Source organism: Lissotriton vulgaris, chromosome 2_1, assembly GCF_964263255.1.
Source record: "Lissotriton vulgaris chromosome 2_1, aLisVul1.2, whole genome shotgun sequence".
NCBI lineage: Eukaryota > Metazoa > Chordata > Amphibia > Caudata > Salamandridae > Lissotriton > Lissotriton vulgaris.
The window spans coordinates 506,574,790-506,601,673 of NC_141687.1; the positions used below are offsets into that span (position 1 = coordinate 506,574,790).

Genomic DNA, 26,884 nt, shown 5'->3' on the forward strand with positions numbered 1-26,884 from the left:
GATAAATTAGCATAGTAATCCAAGAGTCCACACCTTGCCATGACACACTGAGGAAACGGGCAATGTATAGGCATTCTTTGTAATCACAGATCCTATTCTATTCAGTTCTTAAGAAAATATGAACACAAAATTAAAATGTCTGGCTAATATAGCCTCAACCTAAACCAAGGATTCCAAGCAATACTTTTGACATGCAGTCATGATGCTTACAAATGATCAGGAGCAAGATGTGCATTTCAAAGGAGACCTAATTAGCATAACATTTCTAATTAGCAGACTTCATGAACCACACATTCATGACTCATGCAGCAGTTAGCATTTTTCCTGTCATGCTCTCAACATTTAATGTCTCATTTTCCTTGCAAAGAAAACAAATTTACCCTCACATGCATTAAGCAATGTCACCCTCTTTGAAGTCATCAAAATCTGTTTGTGATGGAAAAAACAGGACTGCCAACATCAAATAGGTGTTCAAAGACTGAGATACGCAGCATTGAGACAGGTGGATGCAATGATAGTTCACCCTCCCCACAGGACGAGCTGCCAAACAGGCAACATGTTCCTGAATTTACTCAGCTTCCAATACGACGCTGGCTCAAAATAAAAGCTGCACTGTCTGCTTAACCAGACGGATTTTTTGATAAAAACATTTCTCTTCATAAGGTACACTACCTGTGAGCAGGTTTTAATTACGGTATCTTTTTGCTGATGGTGTATATTGCGCATATTAATATTCAAAACAACTTTTTTTAAGCACGCTATTACAAATATGGGGTACGCATAACATAAAAGCACAGATGACGAACCGAGAAAGCAAATCATGTTGGAATAAATGAGCTTGTAATCAAGTAGATTTGGCATAAGGTGGAGTACATGAGCAATTTATAGAAATGCAATACAATTGGTCTAAATGAGAATAGAGGTATAGCCCAACTGTTAGAACTGGGGTCTCTAGTTGGTAGAGGTTTGCAGCTTGTCCAAGTAGGGACCCACAATCCTAGTTAGGGTAAGTGTAGTACCACTAAAAGTTTACCTGTACTCACTCTTGGGTATCTTGGCTCAGAGCAGTCAGGCTAAACTACAACAGAGGCAATGTGTAAAGTATTTGTGTACACACATACAGTAACACAGTGAAAACACACAAAAAAGCCAATATTTTCTGAATAAAACAAGACAAAAATCCAACATACACAAATAAAAATACGGAGCTATTCTGGCACTTAGAAACACAATACCTCTGGCTGGGCCTATAATGACTTGCTTGACGAAGTCGTATCTCAAAGTTCGGGCCGACCGCGATGGATCGTTGGCTGGCTACAGAGTCATACGGACCCCGGTTACAGTACTTTGGAAACGTTGACAAAACAAAGACGTTGCAAGGTGCTGGGAAGGTGAGGCATCACTGAGGCCAGTGCGGTGTCGGTTCCTTACTGTCGGTACAGGTCACTGGCATGTTAGGGATTCCCGGGGCGTTGCAAGGCACAGGGGAGGAGATGCAGCATTGGCACGAGGTGACAGTTCTGCTGGCGGGGTCGATGAAGCATTGAGGGTCATGCCATGAGACGTCAATTTCATGCTGTCGATGTCACACTACCAGACCACAGGTGCTGCGGCGTAATCAGGCATCATGGACTTCGGTGACTCAGTGTTCCAGGCTCATGCTGTGGTGGATCTTCGGAGGTGTGGCTGTGGCGTTGGGGCCTGCGTTGCAAACTGTCGTCATTGCGTTGAGTGGAGACCCTGGCTTCGGTGTAGACATTAGCCTGGTGATGAGTGGCACCGGCTTTGTAGTCACACTTGAAGTTGATAGACTGGGATTCTTATTTAAGCAAGTGAACTCGCAATCAAGGGCCAAGGAATTGGAAGGCGGGCCCAACTCGGGCATGCTGCCATATGGCTTTCGCGCCAGGCCCTCACACACAGGGGAAGGCAAGAGTGACGCGGCGCCCTGCTTCCCCTGGTAAACATCCGCATGATGCTTCTGGTTCACGAGTGGGAACAACGTCCGGCAAGCTGGTTTGAACCAGCTTGCCTGGCATTAAAGCAGTTAAAAGGCTGAGGAGCAGAGCAAACAGTCTCTGTTCACTGCTCCCCAGCCTTTCAAACAGGACACGCAGGGACAGGGCCCCAACAAAGTTGTTTCAATCATTTCCTTTTGCTTTACAGGTTTGTGACGCGGAGAGAGGCAAGTGTGTTTTTTGTCCCTGTGTCCCCTGCAGGTATCAGCAAGGAGTGGCGAGCTGGGTGTTCTTTGGGCGGCAAGCAGATGATCGTGTGAAGTGGAGCGGCTGCATGTTTATTCACAGCAAGGGAGCAAGTCAGCTGTTCTTTCTGCCCCAGCGCATACCGAGGATTAGTGGGAGCCGCGAGGGAGTGAGTCAGCGGTTTGTTCCTTCAGCGCTTCCCGAGGATTCCTGGCAGCTGTTTTCCTGCTTCAGCGCATGCCCGGAATTGTTGTGCAAACCGGTAGGGGGACTTTTTAGGGAAGGCGCTACCACCTTTGAAGCGCGTGCAGCACGACTGGGGTGTAGGTTATTTTTTTACTCTCAACCTGTTTTTCGGGGGTGATCTGTTAAAAAACCCAAGCGCTTTGGTTTTCCATTATGTGCATCTGGGTTTTTTAACCCCTTTAGTGCTAAGGTACAATTACTCTTTTGCTGTAATTTCCATTGAAATCAATGGAAAGTCCATGACGAGTTACCCTTGTCATTAGCAGCCAAGAGGCTAAGTGCTGGGGACATCCCTGCCTGATCGTGCCTGACCCTAAAATGGCGGCCAGCACTCAGCCGAAAATTGATCAAACGAGGAGGAATTCAAAGTAAGTGTCTCGGCAATATCAAACACCTCAGGACAGCAAGAGAGATGTAAGGAAGGAGGGGCTCTGTGCCTTTCCCACAGCCCAACAAGCACTGACAGCGCTCAGAGTGGTGTCGGCTCAACCTGGGTGCAAAACTGTCTCTGTCTTCGGCAAGCTTTCTCTGCTTTGTCCTTGCCTGGCAGTGACTATGGCACCCTCCTGCTCGTAATACAGTCCAGCCTCACCTCTGTTGAAACCAAAATGGACGCCATGAACACGTGCATCGATATCCTGGCGCACAAAAGCGACCAACATGCGGAGAGGCTAAAAGAAGCATGGCCAAGCCCAAAAAAACAGTAGTATGCAGTAAGTTTTCAGAGACTACAGGGACACGAGAGACAACAAAGCTGCGATGTAGCCACCCCACACTGTGCTTGCTCCTGAAATACTGCCTGTACCTGCCTAAAATGACGGCCGCAACAAACCCTCCTGCGTCTCTCCTGACCCTTTCTCCCTCCTCCCCCTACCCCCTTCCCCTCTCCACTCTACTCCACTATCCTGCTATTGACCTTTGCCCTCACCTTTCCTGGCCCTTAGTCCCCACCTCTTTTATCTGTGAATTTTTCCCGCGTCAATTGAGATCTAGCTATTTTGTCTGATGCCCGATGGAGCTACCTGGTTTAGCTATAGGGGAGATAGGCAGGGGATTCCCTCCTTGGACGTCACCTACCCAGTTGGTCTTTAGACACACTTCCTTTCGTCTCTCCTGTCGTCTCTTCCCGCATCCTCCCACTATTTATGTCTCTGCTTCTCTCCTCTCTCAATGTATTGAGACTGAACTATTTTGTCTGATGCCCAATGGAGCTACCTGTTTTAGCTATAGGGGAGATGGGCCGTGGTTTCCCGCCTTGGTTGTCACCTACCCAGTCGGTCTTTAGACAGACTTCCTTTTAGTCTCTCCTTGTTGTCTCTTCCCTTACCATCCCTTTCTCACCTCCCCCTGCCCCCTCCACTACTTTTCTCTCTCCTTTCTCTCCTCTCCTAATTGTATTGACTATTTTTTGGTGCATTGTGTAATTGTTGATCTTTTTCTGTAACATTGTTGATTCTCATGTAAAGCGCTCTGATACCTTCGGGTCTCGCCATTGCTATATAAAACTCTTTAAATAAATAAATAAGTAAATCTCTGGGAGTTAATTTTGCATTTGTTAAGTGAAACAAAAAAGCAGCAACAGGAGGAGCGCGTGTGGGGGAGTGCTGTGGCCAAAGGCCAGATTTTGCAGGCATTTTACAGGTACAAGAAGCGGTGCATTGGGAGGTTTTGTCCCCCCCTCCTTTTTTTGTAGTTTTCTCCTTTTTTTTCCACAAACAGTTTGTCAAAGCAGCAAGCAATCCAGTGAGGTAGAGCTGGTTAGCAGGAATTGGTAAGGCAGCGCACCTAGCAAGTCGTTCAGGATCTCCCATTGTGAGGCAGCACCGGCAGGCCTGCATTTCCATCATTTCTGGGAACCAAGCAGGTTTGAGTTTACTCACCTGACCCAGTAGACTAGTTGATGGGCGTAGCTCTAGTTGCGTGGGTGCAGTGGCCAGCTGGTGGGTGCTACAATTGCAAGGTAAGGGTTTGGGCATTGGCTCAGGCCTGGAGCACAGGGATTTGGTGCATGTGCCTCTGTTGAGGTGTTTTTTGCACCCTATTGCAACCGGTTATTTAAATTGTTACGCTACATGCCATAAAGATCTTGCTGCCAGCTATTGCAGGACATTATTAACTGTGTGTCAGTATATTTGTTTGCTTACAATAATGGCCCCGAAGGTTAAGCGGGATGACCAGCATCTACGGATGGATATTTTTATGGCTAAAATGATGCAGAAAAAGGGGGCAGTGGACGCCAAGGTGAAAAAGGTGGATGAAATGGGGCAGTTATTAGCAGCTCTGACAAACAGGGTTGAGGGCCAAGAGGGGGCCGAGGACACAGAGTTAGTTGACCAACGCATTGCAGAGGGCATGCAGGCCAGATCTGGCTGGATGTCGAAAAACTTTCTTCAGCTTAATGCGTCTAAGACTGAGATCCTTTTGTTTGGCTGGCTCTGCTCAATCCATCTGGTCCCCTAACTGGTGGACCACTGTGTTAGGCCCCGCTCCAACTCCCTCTCTTGTGGCTAAAAATGTAGTGGTCCGTCTGGATAACTCTCTGACTATGAAGGATCAAGTCATGGCCATATCAGGGACCTGTTACCACACTCTGAGTCTCCTGCGGAGAGTGTTTCAGTGGCTGCCTTCATCAGTATGGCGTACCCTGATTCAAGCTCTGGTTATTGGCTGACTTGATTACTGCAATGCTCTTTTAGCATCTGCAAATTAATCTCTTCTGGGTAGATTGCAGATAGTTCAGAATGTTGCTGCACGTCTGGCTCTTAAAATGCCCCCAAGTACCCCTTCTAGACATCTGCGGAGACAGCTTCGCTGGCTTTCTATTCACCAACTAATCAAATTTAAACTTTGCTGCCTCACACATAAATCCCTCTATGGTAGGTGTCCTTGCTATTTTGTAGACAAAATTAAATCTTACTGTCCGAGCAGACTTCTCAGATCCGAAGGGAAAGGGCTGTTTGTGGTTCCCCGGTACAGGAAACTACGAGCAGGAGGAAGGGCTTTTGCATACCTTGCTCCTAAATATTGGAACCCCCTGCCCGAGGACCTGCGTAAGTGACCCAGTCTTTTTCGATTAAGGAAACTCCTAAATACTAAATTATTCCAGGATGGATTTTTGCCTGACCTGTACTTTGTCTGCAGCGCGGAGATACCCCTTCGGGGGGGATTCCAGTGCTTTATAAATTCCCTTACAATTACAATCAAGTGTTTCTTCCCATTTTTCTTTAGACATTTGACTTCTTGCTTTAGCTGGTTCACCTCTTTATTCAGATCTTCCAAAAGATTTACATGTCATCATTGAGTGCAAGTTGGTGACGCCCCTCGTTCCTTGATGTCACGCTTTTAGTGTATTCTTCTATCCTCATACTCATAAAGATTAACCTCCTGGTGGGGCTGAATCTCTACTACTTATCTACATGTAACTGGTCTCAATAACTCTACCTGAAACTACATCCTGGCTGTGGACTCCATCACTACAACCACCTACCTTTCTCAGCACTGATTAAAAAAATATACACCAGTTATATTGATATCATCTATCCAATTGTTGGTTTATACATAATTTTTTCAGAGGAAATAGACAACGCACCTAAATCAACATGCCCTATGAAGAAATTGCTAACCTTAGAGAGTGGAAACTTTTGGTTTTACGAATGAAACTCAACAAATCCAACAGAGAGTAGTAGTAATGGATCAATACAATCAAACAAACAGTTATTATACATTTCGAAAAAAGCAATCAACCAACATCTTCATGCGAGCACTCTAATCAAGTACCATACAGCACAGCGAATCCAAGAGGATTAAGAATAGCCCCTAAAACAAACTTTCTGCAAGAACAATACCAGATTCACGGAAAAGTGGCACGCAATTTTAAATAAACGTTCCTTAGACTTGATATTACTAATTATCGAAGAATTATCAAAACTTTTGGAAGATCTGAATAAAGAGGTGAACCAGCTAAACCAAGAACTCACTGAAAAAATTTCTAAAGAAAATTGGGAAGTGTGAGAAGTTGGCCTGATGTCCAAAGTTCTGTGGGCACCCTGTATCAGTCCAAACAATCCCTTATGGTGGTGGTTGTAAAGTCAACCTTATAGACAAGCTATCCTAGGGGTAGCATGGACTAAGCAGTCTTAGGCTAAACTCAAGAAGGCATGTGAAGCCAGCTGTTTTACCATATGCAATCCTGTAATATCAAATGAAAGGACACCACACAAGTTATATATCATAAAAATGTATGTATTTATTACTAGAATAACCCTCTGTACTCTTTATGAGTGCAGAGGCGCAAGCGTTTAAACAAAAGCACAGTTAAACATTCAAACGTTACATAATTTTGGATAGGCCCGGTGGCCACTCAAACCATATACTAAAATAGTGGTATAAGTACCACCTCTCGAACAATGGTAAGGCCTAGGGCGTTGTGAATCGCTGGGATTACTCGGGACTAACAGTGATGAAGTCGGGAGAGGCCCGCGGGACACGGGTGCAGTGCCTAAAGCACACGCATGCACCAATGCAAAGTCACTGGCGCGTAAAAGTTAAAGAGTTACTGTTTTGGAAGTCATCCGACTGGAATAGAATTACCCCACTTTAAACTAGGACACTAGAGGTGTGAACCACTACAGGAGCACCGGTGTTAGTTCGTTACCTCACCCACAGGAAGCGGGTGCATAGGTGCCAAAGTGTGTCAGGTTTCGTCGTGGAGATCTATGGAGCCTGGAGATGAAGATGCTGCAGGCGGCCAGGAGAGAAGAGTCCGGTTGGATCCAAGGGTGGATCGAAGATGTAGAGTACCTGAAAGCAGAGGGGACAGAGTCTGGGTCACTAGCCAGTGACTAGGATGGAACCAGGAAGGAACCAAGCGCTGTTGGGCGCAATCAGGTGGTTGTCGTGAAGATTGTCTCCGCTGCCATGTGGACTCTGGGGCATCGACGATGACCAGTAGTGGAGCACGAGCTGTCCCACAAAGGCTCTCACTGTTGGCGGTGTAGGGTTCCGAATCGGAGTTAACAGGCCTTGGAAAATGCAACCCACGCAGGATTAGAAGATTGCTTCTTACTCAGACCAACAAGTAAGCATGGGCGGAAAATCCGTTCCGCTCGCGAATTTTGCGGATTTTCGGTAAATTTGCAATCCGCGAACGCTCGCGAATTTACCGAAAATCCGCAAATTCGCACGCAGCGGATTTTTTTTTCTTGGTGATACAATTTTGCGGCGTGCGGTGTAAGTTCGCAATTGCGAACATGTAGGCAGCAACAATCTCGCACTTGCGAAATTACAAAAATTGCAATTCTGCACCAGAAATCCACTAGCAAGCAGCATAGACCTTCTGAAAATGATGATTTTTATCAGAATAACTCCTCAGGTTGACATTTGCCTGCACTTTTTGGGATTTGAGGCCTTTTGACTTTCTTTGGATCACTTTTGGATTAGAAATCAACTTTCACAAGTAAGCTTGTTTGGGGCATTACAGTTGCTGTAATGCTGTTCTGCAGAAAAACGAGTTTTGCAAAAGTGAAAGCATTCAGCAGGTTCAAAAGTTCAAACTCATCATTAGTACCCATTCCCTGTCGTGCTTCCTGACTGGGGCCCCTCCAGAGTTCAGTTGCTAGTTCCAACAATTGTATGACCCTGCTCTGACCCTCACAGCAGGCTCATAGAATAGCTACAAGTAGGCCATAAAAGGTCCTGGAAAAAAAAATTGCACTGCAACAGAAAGCAAATTACAGATAAGGAAGCAGGTGCCAGACTGGAATTTTAAAACAGTGACACATTAATAAATCAACCCCAAATTAATTCATGTCAGTTGAAGCATGGCTGGTGTGCTTGCTTTTTCCCCCCCTAATCTACAGTGATGATGAACCAGAGGGTGGCATTGATGTACCAGAGGGTGGCATGGGTGAAACCGAGGGTGGCAGGGGTGAAACAGAGGGTGCTGGGAACCTGTGATGATGAACTAGACGTAGAAACAACTGAATCGCGACCGTTGCGAGCCGACATGTAAGTTCGCAATTGCGAACTGGTACAAAACCCTCGCGAACTGGCAAAAATCCTTGCGAACACAAAAAAAAATCTGCAAATTTGCGAGAATTCGCGGATTTTGCGGATTGCGAGTTCGCAAATTCGCGAACGCCAGATTCGCAAAATTCGCTCATGCTTACCAACAAGGTCAGAGCGGTGGCTCCTTTTCAGGGGAGCGAGGGCCAGTCTGGAGCAACCAGACTAGCAGTGTAAATTCAAAGGTTCGTCGGTTCTGGGGCCACTAGCCAACGGGCAAGCGACCAGACCAACGCGCTGAGCAGGAAAATGCAAAAGGGCCCCACGCAGCACTCGATGAGTGTGGAGGAGAGATCTTCGGTGCGCAAGCTGCTCGGGGCTGGGGCTTCTTAAACCCCAATGCACAGCTTCGAGGGTACCTCGGGAGCTGCACGGTCAGCACTTTGCAGTCTTTCCAAGATGGCCGGCTCCACGCTTCACGTCGCCTCCACGGGTCTCGGATTCGCTGGGACTGTGGATCTGGCTGTTAGAAGTCAGAGAAGCTGGGTCTTGTTGATCACTGTGGCTCGAGTTCCAGCAAGAACTGCAACAAAGCAAAACATTGGGCGCTGGATGGTGCCTGTTTGCACAGGGTGGTCACTCCTTGACCACAAGGGAGATTCTTCAGTCTTCCACGTCGAGTGGGATGTCGAAGGGTCCAGAGTTCTGTATCAAAGTTTTGTTCAGGATAATCTAATGCTCCTGGGCACAGCTCCTACCTTTATTCCAAATCAAGGGGCTGGATTACCTGCTAGGTCCCTCCTATGGGTGGAACCCAGGAAGGGGGTGGTTACACCCCTTTCCCTTTGTCCAGTTTCGCGCCAGAGCTGTGTCTCAGCACCGGTTTGAACTGGACTATGCATGGGAAGCCTTGTGCTCCCCGGGCAGTGTCTAGTTTCATTCAACCCTCCCTGCTACAATCCACTATCTCCTGTCTGGGGTGGTGTAACACCTCCCTGTGACAGGATACCAATTGTCCAGGCCTCCCCTGCCAGAGTTTCGGTCAGCACCAGGAGGCCAGACCCGTGTCTGTGGCAGCAGCATCCATTTTGTGATGCTGGGGCTTTGGTTAGATTTAACTGCGTTTAAGCAAAGTAACATGTCTTCTCCCTCTAGAAGGGTGGAATGCTTCCCCTGTCGCCAGGACTGCCGAGGGGGTAGTATTCCAAAGCGTATGACACCTTACACAACATGTTTTAATAAAGCCAAACCAAAGTTAGCAAGTAACGGCGAGGATTATAATGCACTTAAGAGTATATGGTATGGCAATATCCCAGAACAGTTAAAGGAGTTGGTCCCGACAGCTGCAGACAGGCTCAGCTCATGCTAGAACACCATCTCACATAAAACCAAGCACTCTGCCTCCAGGATTGTTATGGCCTGCCATAGGAGTGACTTATAGGTTTATATGTGTCCAGATATAGGTTTAGATATAGGTATACTATATCTAAGCAAGGGGTGATTACACGACCTTGCCCCAGCTGAGTGATCAGCCAGTTGTGTCAGTTTGGGTAGCCAGCCAGGGGTGGCAAAAGATATGCTGCAGCCCCTGGTAGGCCTTGGATACACCTATGCCCTGGGTACCTATAGTACACTGTACAGGGGCTGATAAGGTGAACCAATGTCCAATTGGGTATGTACCTAAAGTACATGGATGTGAATTTAGAGAGAGAACAGCAGGCTGTGGGTCTGATTAGCAGGCCCACAGCCACATTATGTCGAAAACCAGTGAAGCAAAAAGCAAAAATCTGGAATGACCATAGGAAAGCAGACCCTACTCTCCTACATAACCCCCCCCCCCCCCCAAAACGCAGGGACATTAAACTTAACCTTGACCAGATATGTCTTCATGTTCTAAGTGGAAATACCTGGAGAGACCATCTGCATTGCTATGGTCAGTCTCTGGTCTGTGTTCCACTGTAAAGTCCATCCCCTGTAGGAAAATGGACCACCTGAGCAGTTTGGGATTCTCACCCTTCATCTGATTTAGCCACAAGAGGGGCTTATGGTCTGTCTGAATTAGGAAGTGAGTGCCAAACAAGTATGGTCTCAACTTCTTCAGGGCCCAAACCACAGCAAAGGCCTCCCACTCAATGGCTGACCAACGTTTCTCTCTAGGGGTCAGCCTTCTGCTAATGAAAGCAATGGGCTGGTCTTGACCATCTACATTAAGTTGTGAAAGCACAGCTCCCACCCCCAACTCAGAAGCATCTGTTTGAACAATGAACTGTTTGGAGTAGTCAGGACTCTTTAGGATAGGTGCAGAGCGCATTGCCTTCTTCAGGTCTTCAAATGCCTTTTGACAGCTAACTGTCCACTGAACCTTTTTTGGCATCTTCTTGGATGTCAGATCATTCAATGGTGTCACAATGCACCCATAGTTCTTTACAAATTTCCTGTAATACCCAGTCAGGCCCAAGAAGGCTCTGCCTTGTGTCTGGGTAGTTGGAGGAGCCCAGTCCTGTATGGTCTGGATCTTGCTCTCCAATGGTTGAACCTGACCCCCACCTACTAGGTGGCCCACAACCTTGCTCTGCCCTATCTGGCACTTGGTAGCCTTGATAGTCAGGCCTGCCTTTTGCTGGGCCTCCAGAACTTTCTTCAGGTGGATCAGGTGATCCTCCCAGGTGGAGCTGAAGAAAGCAATATCATTTAGATATGCTGCACAAAAGTCATCCAACCCAGCAAGGACTTGATTCACCAACCTTTGGAAAGGGGCAGGTGCATTCTTCAAACCAAAGGGCATTACCACAAATTGATAATGTCCACTGGGGCTTGAGAATGCTGTTTTGGCTTTAGACTCCTCAGCTAACCTGATTTGCCAATAGCCAGCTGTCAAGTCAAATGTGCTCAGAAATTTGGCAGAAGCCAACTTATCTATGAGCTCATCTGCCCTTGGAATAGGATGAGTATCTGTCCTAGTGACAGCATTGAGACCACTATAGTCCACACAAAATCTCATTTCTCTCTTTCCACCTCTGGTATGAGGTTTTGGCACAAGGACTACTGGGCTGGCCCAGGGGCTCTTTGATGGCTCAATTACTCCAAGTTCAAGCATTTTCTGCACCTCAGCCTTTATACAATCCCTGACATGGTCAGGTTGCCTGTAGATTTTATTCTTTTCAGGCAGACTGTCACCAGTGTGCACCTCATGGGTGCACCAGTTAGTTTGACTGGGTGTGAGAGAAAACATATGTCTATGAGCCTGCAAAACCTAGCTGCAGTCCCATTGCTGTTGGTCAGTGAGGCTGCCTGCCAAGGCTACTCCATCCACTGAACCATCATCAGGGTTTTGGGATAACAGGTCTGGGAGAGGGTCACTCTCTTCCTCCTGGTCCCCATCTGCAGCCATGAGTAAACCCATGTCTTCCCTGTCCACAAATGCTTTCAATCTGTTTACATGGAGCACCCTGTGGGGGATCCTAGGGGTGCCAAGGTCCACCAAGTATATGACCTCTCCCTTTTTCTCCAGTATGGTGTGGGTTCCAGACCATTTGTCTTGGAGAACTGCTGGGGCCACTGGCCCCAACACCCACACCTTCTGCCCTGGCTGGAACTCAGTCAGAACAGCCTTTTGGTCATGCCAAGCTTTCTGTAATTCTAGGCTGCCCTCCAGGTTTTTGGTTGCCTTCTCCATGTATTCAGCCATCCTGGAGCGGAGACCAAGTACATAGTCCACAACATCAAGTTTAGGCTTTTTGAGAGGTAACTCCCATCCTACCTTCACAAGACACAATGGACCCCTTACAGGGTGGCCAAACAAAAGTTCAAAAGGGCTGGAGCCAACCCCCTTCTGTGGGACCTCTCTGTAAGCAAAGAGTAGGCAGGGTAAAAGGATGTCCCATCTTCGCCTGAGATTTTCAGGTAGCCCTTTTATCATTCCCTTTAGAGTCTTGTTGAACTTTTCAACAATCCCATTGCACTGTGGATGGTAGGGTGTGGTAAACGTATAGTTCACTCCACACTCTTTCCACATTGCTTTCAAATATCCAGACATGAAGTTGGTACCTCTGTCTGAAAGTACCTCCTTTGGAAAGCCCACTCTGGAGAATACTGCCAGTAGGGCCCTTGCCACAACACAGGTGCTGTTGTGGTCCTCAGGGGAATTGCCTCTGGATACCTGGTGGCATGATCCACTACCACCAGTATAAATCTGTGCTCAGATGCTGTTTGGGGATCCATTGGTCTAACAATGTCTATCCCAACTCTTTCAAAGGGTACCCCCACCACAGGTAGTGGTATGAGGGGGGCCTTTGTGGTGCCACCTGATTCGCCACTGGCTTGGCAGGTGACACAGGAGCGACAAAACTCCTTGGTGTTCTCTGACATGTGAGGCCAGTGAAAGTGCGGGACAGGTTTTTCCCAAGTCTTGTTCTGGCCTAAGTGTCCTGCCAGGGGAATTTCATGGGCCAAGGTGAGAAGGAAGCCCCTAAATTGCAGCGGTATAACCAACCTCCTGGTAGCACCAGGTTTGGGGTCTCTAGCCTCTGAATAAAGGAGCCCATCATCCCAATACACTCTATGGGTACCTTGAGCATTCCCAGCAGCCTCAGCAGCAGCTTGCTGTCTGAGGGGTTCAAGAGAAGGGCAAGTTAACTGAGCCTGTCCCAGATCTGCCCTTGAGGGTCCCCCTGTCCCCAGAAACTCAACCTGATCAGGTTCAAGCTCTTCAGAGACAGTCTCCTCTTGGATCACAGAATCAGCCTCCTGTGAGGTCTGATCCTCAACCTGGGGCAAGCGGGAGGGCACTGCCTTAATCCTCTTGCTCTTCCTCTTGGGTTGCGGTTGGTCTATAGTTTCAAGATCCACCACAGGTTCAGGTAGGCACTTCTTGGCCTGGGACCTGGTTACAGCAAGGAAATGTGCTAAAATACCTAACATCTTTGCATGAGTCCTGTACTCCACTTCTGACCATAAATAATTCTCTAGATCATTGCCCAAAAGACAGTCAACTGGGAGGTCTGCACTCACAACAACTTTCTTGAGGCCATTTACCCCTCCCCAGGAGAAGTTAACAACAGCCACACTATGTGTAGTAGGTGCATTGCTAGCGTTGGTCACTAGGTAATTCTCACCTAGTACAATTTGTCCAGGATCCACAAAGTTAGGTGTCACCATAGTGACACTGGCACATGTGTCCCTGTAGGCCTGAGCCAGTTTCTCATTGATCAAAGGCGTCTGCCTATACTTGCCCAAAGTATTGGGACTCGTAGTAGTGGGCATGGATATGTCCACATCATAGAGCAGAACTGCCTGAGTAGGGATTCTGACTAGACCAGACTCCATCTCAGTACCCAGGGTTAACCCTACTATACCCTTTGGTTGTGTACCACCACTGCTGACTGTACTAGGGGGCGCAGGTGCCTTAGGGGCTGCAGTGGTAAGGACTGGATTTTTCTTAGTGCATTCACTACCCCAGTGTGAAACTGATTTACAGGTATTGCACCAAGGTTTCTTTGGGCCATTATTCTTCTTCTTCTTGTTTCCATTCTGGGAACCACCCTCCTTATTAGAATTATTTTGGGGGCCTGAAGAAGACTTCTGGGGCCAGATGTAGGAGCCAAAATACCGGTCGGTAACGGCCGATTTCGGCCGTTACCGACCGGTATTAAGTATTTGGCATGTAGGGGCCATGTTTTACTGATTCGGTAAATTTACCGGATCGGTAAAATACCGAATCGGTATTTCTACCGATTCGGTATTTTTTTTTTTTTAATTTTTGAAAACCTTTATTGCGCAGTATCGTAAGACAAATACGGGCCTACAACCATCCGGCTGGCCTCGACATTTTATGAGCATTATAGTAAGCGATACTTCAACTCAGTAGCACATCAGTACAAAAGAACAATCAACCTGAGTTACACTGGATTTCTAAGTACTACCGAGAAACAGGAGAATTTAAGGTTCATTTTTAAAAAGTTTTTGTAGTTAAAATATGCAGGAAAGTAAAAGAACTAAGAAGGATCAGAGTACATACAATCCACCGAAGACATGAATGGGCAACGTCTACCAGATGAACTCCAACGAGCAGAGAAACAGAATCAAAATGGCGGCATATGGTTAGAACAAAAGGATAAACAGTAACAAAATATGTTGCATGCCGGTCGCTACCCACCTAACACCGATCCATCCCACTGACCCAGGAAGAAGCAAGAAAAGAAAAGGTTAAGAACAAAGAGAAGAATAAGGCCCATAGAAACGAAAACGGACAAAATAAACCCCCCCCTACCCCCCACCCTACACGCATGCAGAGGCTATGGCCTACCCCCCCCCCTTGCAGTGTGTCTGTCGCCCAATAAAGAGTACCCGAAATATAGAAGCAGAAATAAAGGAAGAAGAGAAAAGGAATCATATTGAACCGGAGGAGGGCCAGACGCATATATTCAAAACAATCAACATGTGCAGCCACGGCCGCCATCCCCGGCCCCCCAAACCAACATAGAATCAACGTTCAGTTACCCCGTTTGTCCATCACAGTCCCAGTAGTGCGAGCGTCAGCAATCAAAAAGAAAGAACATCTTCAACCTTGCCCCTTACGATCCGGTGTGTCAACAAGGTCCAGCTGTACAGTGGCCATCATGGATGGAGTGAGCAGACGGGTTGGCCACAGCAGAATGGGACGCTGCCCACCAAAGTCTGTCCAATTCGAAGCCATGCGTGCTACGGTAATACAAAAAGAAACAACGCATAACAACAATCCTCCGAGATCGGCCGGCCAAAGCAGCAGTATCAGTTCCAGGAGAAGATAGTGAGTCCCGCCAGTAGACCACAAAGGAGCTGCCGGACATAATGCCCGGAGACGATTCCCCAGCCACCGCATAAGTCCACGAACACCAGAGCTCTCCCCAACCAATACAGACAATACCGCGGCAGAATCAGGATCCTGTACCTTCAATGCCTCCGTGTACATCTGGGTAGGCAATCCACAGCAGTCGGTCACAGGGTGTGGCACGGTGCCCCGCACACGAAAGCAAACTTGGCCAGTCAAGGGCATATCAGATGAAGATCAGTCGGCCCCCCAGCATTTGAGCATTATCACGTAAGGCAGCTCTCAATGCACCTAGAGCGCCCAGAACATCGCCAATCCGCAATGGTGCCTCAGGGAGAGGGGATGCAGCAGTTCCCTGCACAGCAGGCACACAGACATGGAGCAGTCCTCGAGGCTGGCCGCCGACATCCCTTGTGGACAGCCGGTCATCTCGTCGCCACTCCGCACAGTAGAGCCGGGCCGGGGGCACAGGGGCAGCACACTCCATTTCAACACCCACACGAGACCAGTGTAGTGATGGTGATCGCTCGTACCCTCAGGAGCAGCCCGGGGTCGTCAGTTGCAAATGCCGAGTGTTCGATACAAAATGGCACCCACCACAGCGCTGGGAATCGAGAAAGCTGGTAAAGTCGTCTACGAGCTGAGGAAAGGATACATTGTATCACTCACAGCCGCGTCGTCCTCTAAGCGTGAAGATTTGTGGATCAGACGAGGTCATGGCAGCGGAGAGCACAGTGCAGCAGCTACTATCCGCCGGCCGGCTCTGACCTATCTGAAATGGCCGCTGGTGTTGTTAGCAGGGCCGGCCGTCTCCGAGGAAGAAAGACCCGGGCGCCGCCATTGAGCGCAAAGGAGGAAGCAAGGACGCCGCTTCGCTTCCACCGCTGGGAGCGCACCGGGAAGTACAGCGTTGAAATCAGTGTCGCCTCCCGAGTCCGATAAATCGGTAGAAGAACAGGATGGCTTGCAGGATGAGTGGCAATACGGGAGGAAAGCGAGAGGGTCGGCGGACCCGAGGGTTTAGGCGGCCATCATGGTTGCAGGCTAGGCTCTACCCCCCGATTCGGTAATTTTTAGATGTAGGTGGGACTCTTCTGAGTCCCACAGGCCTTACCGAATCGGTATTTTAACACCCAATCAAATTGGGTGGTAAAATACTGATTCCAGGTGTGCATGCACACCTATGGCATGTGACAGACAGACATGTCAAAGTGACACCCCCTGCACCCTTGCAACATTCGGTATTTCCTATGGGCTTCAATGCCCATAGGAATCAATGGGCATTACCAATTCGATAAATACCGATTCTTACAGAATCGGTAATTCAATTACCGATTCTATCTACATCTCCCCCCTTCTATTTTACCGATTCATAAATACAGAATCGGTAAAATTCGGTATTTATGAATCTGTAAAATATACTTACCTACATCTGTCCCCTGGTCTTTTTCTTTCTTATCTCCACCCTTCTGGTCTGCCTTTTTCTGATCACCACCTTGGTTCTGGTTTTCTGCTTAAGCCTGGTTCTGACCCATTTGTCTGCCTTCGTTCCCATTTCTTGGGGAGAGGTCAGATCTGAGTCAATCAGGTGTTGATGCAACAACTGGTTCTGGCATATTAAGGATCTGTTCTCTCATTATTAGATTGTACAATCCTGAATAGTCTGAAACTTTACCTCCCAGCAACCAACCTTCCAAAGCCTTAGTGGCACAATCAACAAAGTCAGTCCAGTCCTGAGTCTGAGCTTTTTGGGTATCTCTGAACAACAACCTGTATTGTTCAGTGGTTAGGCCAAACCCATCAATAAGAGCACTCTTCAGGACAGTGTAGTTTTTAGCATCCTCAGGTCTAACAGTGAGGAGCTTATCTCTCCCTTTCTCAGAAAAGGAGGGCCATAAGATTGCAGCCCACTGGTCCTGAGGAACCTGCTGTACCATGTAGGCTCTCTCAAGAGCAGTTATCCACTTGTGGATGTCATCCCCATCTCTGTAGGGGGGCACAATCTTGCTCGGGTTTCTATGATCATAGGACCTGTCTTTATCTCTAGGGATAATGTTGCTGCCACCAGTGGAATCTAATCTACTTAATTTTTGCTCCCTTGCTAAAGCAAGTTTAGCTTGGGCCAGGGCTACCTCTTCCTTCTCTATCTGGAATTGGACACCTCTCATCCTAGCCTCATGTTCTCTTCTCTGGGGGGGAAGTCATTCCCCTTTGAGATCCCCTTGAGGCATTAGAATGATTAGAGTCCCTGGAGGGAGATCTAATCCTTCTATTGCCATAGTTAAGTCTACTATTGGGCCTGGACAGGTGGACACCTTCTCCATTCCCATGTAGGCTTAGGTTGGCCTGGTTCAAGATTCTAACTTGAACCTGGTCATCTCCCCATCTGACTCATCTCCATCCTCATCCTCGTCTACCTCTGCAGGTTCAACTTCTGGGACATCAATGTTATCAGGGGGGTTTCCCTCTCCTACCTTACTGGAAGAACCTGCAGCAGATTCCTTCTCAAGATCAGCTTTCTCTAGGATCGCTATAAGGATAGGGATGGTGGGGTTGTGAGCCCTTTTCAGCCTCCTTGAAGTGCATAGGGCACTCAAGTACTTGTGGCTGAGTTTTTCATAACTGGATGGTGCCTTTGGCTGGTCACCCACAGGTAGAGAGTTTGATGCTTCACTTGTGCCAGGCATGACTAGTGAGGTGTAAGTGGTGCACTTACCTACACTAAGTGTTTTCCTATTGGAACCTTGCTAGTGAGTTGTAGTCAGGTGTGCTACTACCTTTAGTCTACAACTACTAAGTTCAGTAGAACTTACGTATGCTAAGCTTTTGTTTTATATGTACCTATAGTACTTAATGTGATCTTTCAAATGATATAAAGATTGCAATGGTAGAACAACAGCAAGCTAAAATCCCAACCACTGCACACCAATGTGAGAAGTTGGCCTGAAGTATGATTTCCACAGTTCTGTGGGTACGCTGTATCAGTCCAAACAATCCCTTATGGTGGTGGTTGTAAAGTCAACCTTATAGACAAGCTATCCTAGGGGTAGCGTGGACTAAGCAGTCTTAGGCTAAACTCAAGAGGGCATGTGAAGCCAGCTGTTTTACCATATGCAATCCTGTAATATCAAATGAAAGGACACCACACAAGTTATATATTATAAAAATATATGTATTTATTACTAGAATAATCCTCTGTACTCTTTATGAGTGCAGAGGCACAAGCGTTTAAACAAAAGCACAGTTAAACATTCAAAAGTTACACAATTTTGGATAGGCCCGGTGGCCACTCAAACCATATACTAAAATAGTGGTATAAGTACCACCTCTCAAACAATGGTAAGGCCTAGGGCGTTGTGAATCGCTGGGACTACTTGGGACTAACAGTGATGAAGTCGGGAGAGGCCCGTGGGACACGGGTGCAGTGCCTAAAGCACACGCATGCATCAATGCAAAGTCAATGGCGCGTAAAAGTTAAAGAGTTACTGTTTAGGAAGTGTTCCGACTGGAATAGAATTACCCCACTTTAAACTAGGACACTAGAGGTGTAAACCACTACAGGAGCACCGGTGTTAGTTCGTTACCTCACCCACAGGAAGCGGGTGCATAGGTGCCAAAGTGTGTCGGGTTTCGTTGTGGAGATCTATGGAGCCTGGAGATGAAGATGCTGCAGGCGGCCAGGAGAGAAGAGTCCGGTTGGATCCAAGGGTGGATCGAAGATGTAGAGTACCTGAAAGCAGAGGGGACAGAGTCTGGGTCACTAGCCAGTGACCAGGATGGAACCAGGAAGGAACCAGGCGATTTCGGCCGCAATCAGGTGGTTGTCATGAAGCTTGTCTCCGCTGCCACGTGGACTCTGGGGCATCGACGATGACCAGGAAAGGAGCACAAGCTGTCCTACGAAGGCTCGCGCTGTCGGCGGTGTTGGCTTCCGGATCGGAGTTAACAGGCCTTGGCAAATGCAACCCAAGCAGTATAATATATATATAATATATAACCACACAAGTTATATATTATAAAAATATATGTATTTATTACTAGAATAATCCTCTGTACTCTTTATGAGTGCAGAGGCACAAGCGTTTAAACAAAAGCACAGTTAAACATTCAAAAGTTACACAATTTTGGATAGGCCCGGTGGCCACTCAAACCATATACTAAAATAGTGGTATAAGTACCACCTCTCAAACAATGGTAAGGCCTAGGGCGTTGTGAATCGCTGGGACTACTTGGGACTAACAGTGATGAAGTCGGGAGAGGCCCGTGGGACACGGGTGCAGTGCCTAAAGCACACGCATGCATCAATGCAAAGTCAATGGCGCGTAAAAGTTAAAGAGTTACTGTTTAGGAAGTGTTCCGACTGGAATAGAATTACCCCACTTTAAACTAGGACACTAGAGGTGTAAACCACTACAGGAGCACCGGTGTTAGTTCGTTACCTCACCCACAGGAAGCGGGTGCATAGGTGCCAAAGTGTGTCGGGTTTCGTTGTGGAGATCTATGGAGCCTGGAGATGAAGATGCTGCAGGCGGCCAGGAGAGAAGAGTCCGGTTGGATCCAAGGGTGGATCGAAGATGTAGAGTACCTGAAAGCAGAGGGGACAGAGTCTGGGTCACTAGCCAGTGACCAGGATGGAACCAGGAAGGAACCAGGCGATTTCGGCCGCAATCAGGTGGTTGTCATGAAGCTTGTCTCCGCTGCCACGTGGACTCTGGGGCATCGACGATGACCAGGAAAGGAGCACAAGCTGTCCTACGAAGGCTCGCGCTGTCGGCGGTGTTGGCTTCCGGATCGGAGTTAACAGGCCTTGGCAAATGCAACCCAAGCAGTATTGGAAGATCGCTTTTTACTCGGACCAGCAAGATCAGAGCAGTGGCTCCTTTTCAGGGGAGTGAGGGCCAGTCTGGAGCAACCAGACTAGCAGTGTAAATTCAAAGGTTCGTCGGTTCTGGGGCCACTAGCCAATGGGCAGCGACCGGACCAATGCGTCGAGCAGGAAAATGCAAAAGGGCCCCACGCAGCACTCGATGAGTGTGGAGGAGAGATCTTCGGTGCACAAGCTGCTCGGGGCTGGGGCTTCTCAAACCCCACTGCACAGCTTCAAGGGTGCCTTGGGAGCTGCACGGTCAGCACTTCGCAGTCTTTCCAAGATGGCCGGCTCCACGCTTCACGTCGCCTCCACGGGTCTCAGATTCGCTGGGACTGTGGGTCGGGCTGTTAGAAGTCAGGGAAGCTGGGTCTTGTTGATCTCTGTTGCTCAAGTTCCAGCAGGAACTGCAACAAAGCAAACCGTTGGGCGCTGGATGTTGCCTGTTTGCACAGGGTGGTCATTCCTTGACCACAAGGGAGATTCTTCAGTCTTCCACGTCGAGTAGGATGTCGAAGGGTCCAGAGTTATGTATCAAAGTTTCGTTCAGGATAATCTAATGCTCCTGGGCACAGCTCCTACCTTTATTCCAAATCAAGGGGCTGGATTACCTGCTAGGTCCCTCCTATGGGTGAAACCCAGGAAGGGGGTGGTTACACCCCTTTCCCTTTGTCCAGTTTCACGCCAGAGCTGGGACTGGAGTGTCCCAGCACCGGTTTGAACTGGACTATGCATGGGAAGCCTTGTGCTCCCCAGGCAGTGTCTAGTTTCATTCAACCCTCCCTGCTACAATCCACTATCTCCTGTCTGGGGGTTTGTAACACCTCCCTGTGACAGGATACCAATTGTCCAGGCCTCCCCTGCCAGAGTTCGGTCAGCACCAGGAGGCCAGACTCGTGTCTGTGGCAGCAGCATCCATTTTGTGATGCTGGGGTTTTGGTTACATTTAACCTCGTTTAAGCAAAGTAACATGTATTCTCCCTCTATAAGGGCAGAATGCTACCCCCGTCGCCAGGACTGGCGAAGGGGTAGTATTCCAAAGCATATGACACCTTACACAACATGTTTTGATAAAGCTAAACCAAAGTTAGCAAGTAACCGCGAGGATTTTAATGCACTTAAGAGTATATGGTATGGCAATATCCCAGAACAGCTAAGGGAGTTGGTCCCGACAGCTGCAGACAGGCTCAGCTCATGCTAGAGCACCATCTCACATAAAACCAAGCACTCTGCCTCCAAGATTGTTAAGGCCTGCCATAGGAGTGACCAGTGTCCAGATATAGGTTTAGATATAGGTATACTATATCTAAGCAAGGGGTGATTACATGACCTTGCCCCAGCTGAGTGATCAGCCAGTTGTGTCAGTTTGGGTAGCCAGCCAGGGGTGGCAAAAGATATGCTGCAGCCCCTGGTAGGCCTTGGATACACCTATGCCCGGGGTACCTATAGTACACTGTACAGGGGCTGATAAGGTGAACCAATGTCCAATTGGGTATGTACCTAAAGTACATGGATATGAATTTAGAGAGAGGACAGCAGGCTGTGGGTCTGATTAGCAGGCCCACAGCCACATTATGTCGAAAACCAGTGAAGCAAAAAGCAAAAATCTGGGGTGACCATAGGAAAGCAGACCCTACTCTCCTACAGAAAGAAACACTTGATGACATAAAAAAAACTACATGAAAGAAATCAGTGAAAGAAAAAACAGAAAATTTAAAAGAGACACAATCGACTTCAAACTGGGAGAAGTTTACAACTGGGCGGACATTTACGCTCAAAGGAGACAACAGAGACCCAACATGGGACGATTTTCTGACATTGGCGCTTCATCTTCTGATGACACGCAACAAAGAGACCAACAACCAACCGGACAATGCATTCAAAGATCAGAGAAGGAAGGTCCATCTACATCAAGTAGCACCAATGATGGCAGGCCTTTTTAGAGAAAGGCGATAGACCACAAGACGAAACAGGAGAAGGAGCACAAAAAACAAAACAACAACCAGTAGCGAAAGGCACGAGAAGTCAGAGACTTTAGTCATTAACATTTCCAAACATCAATTGACTGATTATCAAATGAATACTCTACAAAAAGGAATATCTTACGTACCTACTTATCACTCTAATGTTTTATAATCAGAAATCAGTCTGTATAAATTCATGCGTACGTTGAGATTGAGACACTTTTTTACCAACGTTGTGGAAGAACGCGAACGTTCACAAATCAGCAGTTGTTGCATTAAAACTTGGCTTAGATAAAGCTCCGTTGAAGTTGATGAACAGCTCGATTTGTAAGACATAAAGCTTTATATGTGTGTCTCAGTAGCCCTGGAAACCCACGAACGGCACGATTCTGGACCGACTGCATCCTAAATCTGAGTATTTTGGAGAGCCAAGATACAGTACATTTCAGTAATCTAGTCTGGCTAGAGCAAGTGCTTGGAAAACGTTTTGCAGCAGTCAAGAGGCAGAAAGGGACACAATTTCCAGGACGTCTTTATGTAATAAAAAAAGAAGGCATAACCCTGTTGACTTTGATACTATAGTAAAAAACTAAAATAGAAGGCTTATGAGAAAAATACAACAAAAATAATCTCTCTGCAAAAAAACAATAAACAAACAACAAAAAACGGAAGAATAATAAATATCAACTTTAGGCTTACTGCACAAATTATAAACTCTTACATATAGGCATTTGGATGTATCTAATTAAAAGTGAGATTTTTATACTAGAACTTTGTCTGTGTCAATGAATTTAAACTGCATACATAAGCATAATGAACAGTTCGATGTTCACGCTCAAAGACATACCTGCCCATATTTAAGTACTGGCAAATGTTCTTAGTAAAGACAGTTACTATATACTAGGTTCATAAATGCAAAGCATGCAGTAGGACACATCCTGAGTCCCTGACTCCTAAATGCTTTGCTCACATGATCACAGACTGGTGAAAAGGATGTACATTTGAACGTATAACATATTTTTGTCAAGTTGTACTGGCGATTTATATAAGTGTATTGTTTTACCTCTTGTTGACTGTGCTTGGGAAAAAGCACAAGTGAAATAGAAGTTCTTGAATTGAAATGATCAATCCTTGGTTAAGGAGACGGGCTTTAACAATTGTTTTAATATGTGCCGGGCGAGGAGCTTGCACCAGTAACAGCTACCACTGACATAGTGTGTTCGGCCCAGAAACAAGGCATGATAACCTGAATGTAGACCATAAGCTTAGACCAGATGGGGGCCTGCCATAAATTAGCTCATGAGACAAGACACTGGAATGGCCATTTCTGGACCACACAGCCTCTGAAATGATTGAACCTGTAACACTGACCACTGCTGAAGTGTGTAGTCCAACAAAAGAATAATCCGAGGCACAATGGTGCAGATAGGTGGAAATCTGGACTAGAATCTGTGATAGAGGAACATTTGGTTCAACACAAGACTGGCCCTAACTGATCAGATGCAAAAAAACAGCCAGTAAATATGGAGTTCAGTGTGCCAAGAACCCCAGTACAATTCATGTACATTAACATGTGGTCTGATGCACGGTTGATGTCATCAATCACTGGTACCATCTCTGACCCTTAAGTACTTTGTCAAGCCTGGCAAATGCATCTACAACAGTGAGGTGCATGTGGAACAAAAGTAAAAAAACATAACTCTTGTCATTTAGTTGAGCACAATGATGTCATGGAGGTTATTATTTTATATTCCCTGTCAGCAGTATGAGAGAAACCCGTATTTAAGGCATGCATTGGAAAGCTGAATTGAGATAACATGCATCATGTTCTAATATTGCCAACCTAATGTGGCTTGAATTTCCAGCAGTTTCAGTTGCATGACGACATGATGAACTCTTACCTGATAATGTAAAGCTGACTAGTTTTCGACTGTGTTGATTGGCAGACGCACTATCATCCATACCTTCAGCCCCCATCTGATAAAAGGGAAAATAAAAGGCACATTCAAGCATGGAAGCAAGCAGTGAGGATGTGCCTATATTTACGATGAGATACTTCTTGAACGTGGATTTGCAAAGTATCACTGTCTTTTCTTCAAATCAATGATCTACATCTGGCTGACTAATTTAGAGGGGATCACAAATGTTGTAAACAGAAACCGATTCCCCTTAATCATCCTTATATTTGCATACATAACATTTGATTACATGATTACATATTGGAATTGAAGTTTAATTTAGCTCTGCTAGTGCCACAGAACTCAACGTGAAATCAGACACATAAACCAATGAAAAACCTGACTAAAGCAATCACTAAAGAGATTATTTTGCCAGAATTTGGAGGTCAACATGCAATGTATAGACCAATAAAAACACCAGTTGTTGGATGGTGTAAATCTTCATGAGGCAATTTTATATGACCAATTCCTAATTGAGTTCCTTCGTTGGCCATCTCAGAATCTAGGCCCCCAGATTTATGAGGTGACCTGGGAAATGTTCAGCTTTAAGAGGGACTTCCGCAGTGATACTTAGACTGTATTGAGGTGGGACTACCAGGAATTCAATGAGCAGCTGTCTTTTGTTCTATTGTTAAAGATGTCCCTGCTACTCATGCCAGCACAGATTAAATTACTTCTCAACATAATGCCACAGGGAGCAGTTCTGCTGTCCTGGGTTAACTTTAGTTTCATTCTTGAGCATCAATGGCTTCAGGTCGTGTAGACACATTCATATTGAATATTACCAATAAACAGTTCAGAAGCATCTTCACACCTAGTGATTAGCTTTCCTCAAACAGCTGTGTGCTGCATGAGCCTTACATTGGACAGATTAGCAAGATTTGTCATTTCATTAGCCCACAGCTCACACATTAATTCTTAAGTGTCTTTGTACGTCTCAACGGCCTTTGAAGCAAAAGGCAGTCTACCGAAATACACACAGGTGATTCCTATGTGCCTTCTTGGGCTCCTTCTAGCACAGGTAGACCAGAAAGCTCCAATTCGTTATCTGAATCATAGCAGTTCCCATTCAATTAGGCAAAAGCTTTTTGGAAAATGGTATACAATTCTATGCGCACTTACCAGCTGAGAGTCCCAAGGGCTTGAACATCCAATCCTGTTCAACTACACAATCATATCTCTGAAGGCAATTGCTGATTAGCAATTCATAACCAATTTATATGTGACTTAAAGGCAGAGACTTTGGACAAAGATAAACGTTCCCAACCCGGAAGCATCCTGCGGAACAGAGTTTTGACACGGCTGGAATCTACTGCACTGCTTCCCTAACTTTTTAGAACCACAACCCACATTTTAGAACAACAAACCTCCGCGTCCCACCTAGCTTTAATGGACATGAGGCAGGCAATTAGTTTGTGTAAATAAAGCATTGTTTAGCAGTGTACTGTCACTTACAAACAGCACATTCTCCATTAAAATGGGCATTAAAAATTCCACAGACATACAGTTTTAATGATAAAACTATATTACAACAAATGATAATGTGTGGGAATCAGGTTCGAGTGAATATTTATCAATTGTGCATCACCAAATGTGTGTTGATTTGTTTCGATCTTATTAAAATCTTCGTGTTTCCAGCACACTGAAGTGCAGCAAATATGACAAGATAAATACAGAATTTAAAGGTTTCTTTATTAAGTGCTTGGACTTTCACGACCTACCAAAAATTGGCTTGCGACCCACCAGTGGGACCAATCTACAGTTTGGGAAACACTGCCCTACTGTATAGTACACTAAATTGTCATTGAAACACCCAATTTCATCTTTATATTTTGAGCCTCTATAAATATCCACTGACTATGTGAGCAGTCCTTGTTGTTTACTGATGTTTGCAGATGGGTGCTAGTTATAAAAATGCAAAAAGTCCTTTTCTCAATAAAATACCACTATAGATCTTTACATTCTCAGTTATTCCAGCCTTCTCTTAGCTTTAGATTATCTTCTGAAGTATGCCACAGTGCTCATAATGAAATAGAAAATCACAATTCCTACCATCACAGCAGGGTTCTTTACAGTAATACTGGGAGTAGTAGCTCGCAGGGCTCCGCTAACGCCATGGTAGTACTTGAAGCAGATCTTAATTTCAGCTGAAAAACAAACAAATTATTGATAATTTTGAACTCATTCAACACTTAATGTATATCCAACATTCACAATTGATAATTGTTTCCTGAGATAATTACCAGCTACAATCTAGTGTTGCTTCCTTTGCAGCAGTCAGAGCTAATTTAGCTGAGCCCGCATCCCTACCTGTGACAAAACACTCATTGGCGGCTGCTGAATGTTGAAGGCGGTGGGGGTGGCCAGGGCATACACGGCAGCCCAAATTGTGCTAAATAAACAAACAAGCATTGCATGTCTGACTTCTCTCTGAAGATTTAGGGGACTTTTCTGACCAAAATCTGTTTTGGATGAATGGCCAAAATGCTGCACTTTACAACATACATTTGAAATGAATTGGGTAAAACGCTTCTTGTTTTATAAGCAGTTTTGAAAAAGGCTTTCTTAAAGTAACCCAAGTACCTTCATGGTTGGCAGAACAAATCCAACCCGCCAATGGAGGATTGGGAGTTTCAACCCAAGAAAATTCTGACAACGCAGAAACAACGCAAAAACAAACGGTGCATTTTCAGCATATTTTTCTTTTTAAATGGTTACAACATAATAGGCTATACAGGCTGCTCAACATTCGTGGTAGGCAATCTAACATTGCTTATATAATTTTGTAAAAAATAATTGTACCCATTCTGATTTGATTTTCTGTTTCAGACTAT

General features: G+C 46.2%; 1 protein-coding gene across 4 annotated transcripts in view; it reads right to left on the minus strand.

Moving 5' to 3' along the window:
* Positions 1-26,884, minus strand: part of HECW2 (HECT, C2 and WW domain containing E3 ubiquitin protein ligase 2) — a 1,269,905-nt gene that overhangs the window by 501,490 nt on the left and 741,531 nt on the right. For all 4 annotated transcript variants that reach the window (XM_086955408.1, XM_086955407.1, XM_086955409.1 and 1 more), the window contains 2 exons: positions 26,103-26,197; positions 23,994-24,069 (listed from right to left, as the gene is read on the minus strand). In XM_086955408.1, the coding sequence (XP_086811534.1) occupies positions 23,994-24,069; positions 26,103-26,197 (171 nt within the window). The remainder of the gene's footprint in view (positions 1-23,993; positions 24,070-26,102; positions 26,198-26,884) is intronic.